We start from the raw sequence: 6,432 nt of genomic DNA, 5'->3' as shown, positions 1-6,432 counted from the left end.
AGAAGAAGAGGAAGAAGCAGAAGAAGCAGAAGCAGAAACAGAAGAAGAGGAAGAAGAGGAAGAAGCAGAAGAAGCAGAAGAAGCAGAAGCAGAAGCAGAAGCAGAAGCAGAAGAAGAAGAAGAAGAAGAAGAAGAAGAAGCAGAAGAAGAAGCAGAAGAAGCAGCAGCAGCAGCAGAAGAAGAAGAAGAAGAAGAGGAAGAAGCAGCAGAAGAAGAAGCAGAAGCAGCAGCAGCAGAAGAAGCAGCAGAAGAAGAAGCAGAAGAAGCAGAAGAAGCAGCAGAAGCAGAAGAAGAAGAGAAACATGTATTAAGTAAACTTCACATTATAAGTACAAAAGTATAACATTGAAAACCCAGAAAATACCATTACATAAAAAGCAAAAGCTTCTTTGGTTATCCATATAGTAGGCAAATATATATGCACATATACATATATGTATATATGTATATATGCATATATACATATATGTATGTATTTGCCTATATACATATATATTTGCCTACTATATATATGTATATATATATATTTGCCTACTATGGCAAATATATGTATATATATATATATATCAGAAGGAAGAGTTATAAATATTTATACCCATTCCTTCTCACTTTTGGCAAAAAGGAGAGAAAAAAATTTTAAAGGTAATGTTTTTTCATTTGTTGTACATTCACACCAAATTAAGACATTTGTAGTAGCAAGAGGGTTGGGAATGTGAATGTAAGGCAGGATTCTATATCTAACTCAAATTCCAATCATAATACTGATACTTTATACATACAAGAGTAATTTAATGCTTATATCACCTTAATAAAGAAAATAGAAAATAAAGGGGGAGAGAAAAGAGACGAATTGATGGATTACCTGGAGATACTTCCTCTTTCTGTCTAACTGTGTGGTCTTTGGTGAACTTCACCCTCTGATGGGCTCTAATGCAAGTCTTGCAGAGCCACTCAACACACTCTACACAAAACCCATTAGCTTCAGCATTGTCCTCACAGCTTGTACACACCTAGTGAGGAAAGGAATTGGTCATACAGATTGCTGAGAAAAGTAAAAAGCTGGTCACACCACAGTCAGACCTAAATGACATGCTAATTATGCTGGACTCTCAGTTTTCCTCTTACCAGCTCTGGGAAGTTTTTGTCAAATTATATGCATGTAAAATGGAATAATTATGCACAGGTAAGAATGATTGCAAGTACATGTTCACATTAGTTTAAGCTACTAAATTCCAGGCACAAGGTGTGGAGAACACAATAATCAGGGGAAACCAAACAGTCTCTGCTTATGATGGTACCTACCGTCTTGTAGATGGAGAACAGGCTCCAATCTCAGTTCCCCCACCAAATAGCCTGGGTGGTCTTGGGCAGGTTTGAGAAATGTATGTAATGGGAAGAGAAAGCTGGGCAAGCAGGAAGAGGGAAAGCTCTTTCTAAAAGATCCTATATCAGCACACCAACATATGAAAGGTGAATCAATAACTCTTAGATAAAATGCTTTCTAGAAACAGTGGAGAATAAATAACAAACTGCAGGCAAGGATAGTGTGTGACAGGTTGAAAGAACTGGAAAAAAGGTAGGTATGGCTAAAGTGCAGCCATCCAGGGGAGGGCTGGCAAGAGGAGGAGCTGTGGCAAGACATGCAGTCACAAGACAATGCTGGCAACTTTTAGGTACAACAGTGGCACAACCTCACTTGATGAAATGTGAAGCATGCATTAGAGATAAGGACAAGGATTTCTGCATAAAGAGGAAGAAAAATGTTTTTCAGTGGTTTGTGAGGCTTGGTAGAAGCAATGGTGAGGAAGATTTAGAAGTAAATTTGGCTGGGATGATGCACTGGGTATGGGAGGTGAAGAGACAGCCCATGGATTTCTAGTTTGTGAAGCCAGGTAGATGGTGGGGCCATTCTAAGTGTAGATATTAAGGTTAGAAAACATATAAGCAGTTCTCATTATCTTAAAAGAGTTTTATTTAAAAAAAAAAAAACCAAAACACCACACAAAACTGTCCTCATACAGATGTTGCCAAATTTCAGATATCTGGATTAACATTTCCATGAATTGAAATCCTTTTTCTTATCTCTTATCACCTTAAACTTTGCTGACATTGTTTTGATACTGCGGACCTGTGCTTTCTGGTAATTACTTTGGTTCTTGACACCTGACAATCCTAGTTTCCCCTCAGTACCCTTTTGGTTCCCTTCCTCCAATCTAGATTTCTGTTATTTCTGAGGACTAATCTCAAGTACCTCTCTCATCTTCAACTCTCATCTAGCTAAAGGAATGTTTATTTACATTGCTCAAGAGAGATCTCTCTCTACTATATGAAATGATTTTAAAGACAAATAGGTAAAAAATGAATATGTAAAGCATAGTGCTTATTTAAGAGTGAAGGGATAAAGGGGATGATTTGCTGAGTACAAATGTGAGTGGCTCACATTTGTCTGTAATCAGATACTCAGGAGGGTAAGATCTGAAGACTAAAGTTCAAAGCCAGACCACCAAAAAGCCAGAAGTGGAGCTGTGGCTCAAACAGTAGAACACAAGGTATGAATAAAGAAGTTAAAGGACAGTGACTAGGCCCTGAGTTCAAGCTCTAAAACTGGCACACACACTAAAAGGGGGTGAGGGAATTTTTAGCCAAGCCAACGCTGGAATGACCTGTCTTTGGTCAAGCACACGGTCAAGCACGTGAGTGCATATCTGGTGTTCTGCTTGACTTGCGGAAATAAGGTGGGAATCAATCCTTCAGACTCATGTCGTCAGATACATAAAAAGATGGCCCAGAGGGGAGAGTTAAATCCTTCAGATTAAAAAAAGAAAGTTCTGTGAATATACCCTGCTTTATAGATTCTGCCTTTGAAAAGTCTGTGGGTGTTTTATATGTAGGTATATATAGTTTTAAAACATAAGTTTTAAAAATTTAAATCCCTAAACATCAAAACTAAGATGAAACAAATGAAGCTAGCTACCAAGTAGGTCGTTTAACCACACACAAAAAGATATTACAGTAACTTTAAAACATGATGACTTGATTATCTTCTGGCACATATATTTAGCAATTGTTGTCTTTCTTGACTTTTGTTTTGTTTCAACCACTATAATTTCCCCTTAGCTTAAACTACTATACCACACACTCATATTCTGTAAGCCGCATTTGTACATTACAATGGATAGTGCAGGAAGGAAGTGCAGTTCAAGGAAGAACTTGACCTTTGTGAGTTCAAGAACTTCTATAAATATTGCTCCAAACAAGGCTGTTCTAGCCCAACTGGAGCACTTCCTTCTTGCAGAAACAGCTCTGGTCTGAGCATTCAGACTCCAGTACCAGCCAATGGCACTTCCTCTTTAGATGTTTGAGCTCAAGACCTGTATGACAACTATCTTAACTTTTTAATTTAAAGTTAAATTTCTTCATCCTCATGAGGTGCTGGGGATGGAACGCTTGGCCTTGTGATGTTAGAACAAATTCTCTTAACTGAACTACATATCCCCTTAGTCCATAACTTTTTTTTTTCTGGGCAGGAAGTGGGAGGGGTCAGTATTAGGGTTTGAACTCAAGAATCTCTACCACTAGCCTACACCTTCAAGCCTTTTTGCTTTATTTTTTTTAGATAGGCCTTATTTTCTTGCCAAAGTCAGCTTCAGACCTCTGGCTGAGGCCTTCTGCCTCCCAATCAGCTGAAATTGTGGTCTGTACCACCATGCTGGGCCTCTAACTTTAATATCAACTTTCTGCCCATATTTCTTCAGTTGCCTCCCAATGTTGCTAACTCTGATACTTTAAATATTCTTTTTTATCTTTTCAGAAAACATCTGAGGATTTTAAGGATTTAAACAACTGCCAATTGCATAAAAATATAACATAAAATATATAATCTGTTCTTTTTTTTGGAAAATAATTATTGCCAGTGTAGTTAAGAACTAAGATTTCTATGCTGTGTGCTGGTGGTTCATGCCTGTAATCAGGGTTTGAAGCCAGCCGAGCTGGCTTCAAAACAACTCAGAAAAAGCCAGGAGTGGTACTATGGTTCAAGTGGTAGAGGGCTAGCATTGAACAAAAGAAGCTCAGGGACAGCACTCAAGCCCTGAGTTGAATCCCCAAGATAAGCGCAAAGATTTATAATATAGAAAAAATATAAACATAAGCAAAAAAGTAAACTCCTACAAGTCTAAATTTGACTTAAAATATCAATATATACTTACATTTTTATTAATTTAATAAAAAGACTTCATTATTTTCCTATAAGGCCTAGAAAACTGAACAACATAATGATGATTAATAAGCATTCTTTGTGTTTGTGTGTGTGTGTGTGTGTGTGTGTGTGTTGGAGACTCCTAAATGCTTATACACACAATCTATTGTTGAGCTACCAGACTAATTAATTTCTATTATTTAAAGCTGATTTCATAACAATTAGAAACTTTATCCCCTCCAAAAAGGCCTGGTGTGGGCTTTAATGTGGCCTTCCCACATTAGAAAGAATTGTGGATGCTTTTGAAGAATTTTAATGAGAAGTGGCTATTGTTCACTTATAAAGTGAACCCTAAATTCCTGTGGTTTTTCCCAAAAATAAAAACAAAATAAAACAAAGACCACAGAAATTAGCCATGTGTCCTAATTAGTATAGCTATTAAACATTTCCTAATCAGGTGATAACTAGCTAAACAGTATTTAACCAGATTTAGTATCTTACTAGGTCTTCAGTTCTAAATCTGAGGAACTGTCTGGAAGAGTCATCCACAAATCCACAAGTAGACCAATACACTATACTTGGCAAATACTAACACCTACTAGACTGTTACAAGTTATCCATAGCAGCCTGATGTCTAAATTTAAGAAGAAAATAGAAATGTTCAATATGTTAAACTGAAGTAGATGAATCAAACTGGTGCCATCATGGCCACGTGATGGATGATGGGAAATTGGGTCTAATTGGCACCATCTTGTCTTCATGATGGAGGCAGGAAGTCTCACCTCCCAGGTGATAGATGTGCCTGAATTGCTAGAGGCAGGGGTGGGGACTTGGACAATATGTTATTGGACCTGCAGGTTTAGGGTGGTGAACTCTCAAGCTTCCTGTGACCTTGCCCCCTGACCTGACCCTAGTTAGGCCCAGATCAGCTCAGCTGTTGGTATGCCGTGCCCCATGTCCTGTCTCCTGCTGCTTCTCTGGTCACCATGGTGTCCTACTTTAGCTCTCCTTTGAGGTTGATCTGGTTTGTTGGCATTGTTTTTCTGTTTCTTCTTTCCTTTTCTGCTCTCAGTTTTCTAACAGTGGTAAGTATGTTTGTGGGCTTCGGGCCTTTGTAACAGGAATCTGCCTGCATTCAATGGCCTTCTAATAGACTCTCCCAATTCTACCTCTCAAAATGTGGCTTCTCTGTTTTCCCGCCACATAACAAAACCAGGCATGGTGGTGCATGCCCATAATCCCAGCCCTCAGGAATTTGAGGCCAGTCAGTTAGTGATCTCATGTCAAAAGTACACGAAACAAGGCTGGCACAATGGCTGATGGCAGTAATCCTAGCACTAGATATGGGGATCTCAGCTGGAAGCCAGCCCAGGCAAATAAAGGTATGAGAGATCCTATTTCGAAAGGCAAACTAGGCCATCATTCTTAAACAGTTGGGCACTGGTGGCTCCTGCCTGTAATGCTAGCTACTCAGGAGGCTGAGATCATGGCTCAAAGCCAGTTAAAAGCAGGACTCTTCAATTAACCAGCAAAAAACCAGAAGTGGAGCTGTGGCTCAAGTGGCAGAACACTAGCTTTGAGCAAAAAAGCTCAGGAAAGGGGCAGAAGCCTTGAGTTCAAGCCCCAGGACAAGCACTAAATTATGAAAAAAAAAAAAACAAAAAAACAAAAAAACCCAACGATGAAAGAAAAAAAAAAGAAGAAAAGGCTGAGGATGTGGTGAAAAACAGAATGAAAGAGGAAGTGACACTGTACAAAGGAAATATACACATTACCTGACTTGTGCAACAGCAACACCTCTATACATCAGCTTTACAAAAAGAAAATTGATAGGGTATGCCAAGGCACTGGGGGTCCACATCTCTAACCTACTTTAGAAGGCAAGATCTAGAGGATCAGGGACATGTCAGGCAGAAACATTTACTAAACTCCATCTCTCCATCTCAAAATTAACTCAGCTTAGCAAGCACAATGTCCTGAGTTCAAGCCCTGGTACTACACTCTCTCTCCACAAAAAAAAAAAAAAATCAACAAACAAAACCTCACAAAAAACAAGTATTTGTAGTGTGGGTTAGAGAAGTAGAAAAGAAAGATACCATGGGGTATCTAAATCAAAGAGCTTGTACAATATTGCCAAATAAAGCTTTCAAAGTAATACCATTATTACCATTATTATATGTGTTTTTGTAAGAGGCGGGGTCGTATCACATAGCCCTGGCTGGCTTGGGATTTCC

General features: G+C 38.7%; 1 protein-coding gene across 1 annotated transcript in view; it reads right to left on the bottom strand.

Annotated features, from left to right (window-relative positions):
• Window positions 1–6,432, bottom strand: part of Trim24 (tripartite motif containing 24) — a 93,234-nt gene that overhangs the window by 51,082 nt on the left and 35,720 nt on the right. Inside the window, exon 3 of the mRNA XM_013021552.1 lies at window positions 863–1,010. Within this exon, the coding sequence (XP_012877006.1) occupies window positions 863–1,010 (148 nt within the window). The remainder of the gene's footprint in view (window positions 1–862; window positions 1,011–6,432) is intronic.

Source organism: Dipodomys ordii, unplaced genomic scaffold, assembly GCF_000151885.1.
Source record: "Dipodomys ordii isolate 6190 unplaced genomic scaffold, Dord_2.0 Scaffold56, whole genome shotgun sequence".
Classification (NCBI taxonomy): Eukaryota; Metazoa; Chordata; class Mammalia; order Rodentia; family Heteromyidae; genus Dipodomys; species Dipodomys ordii.
The sequence above is the reverse complement of the archived record's forward strand: the minus strand, read 5'-3'. Positions and strand labels throughout refer to the sequence as shown.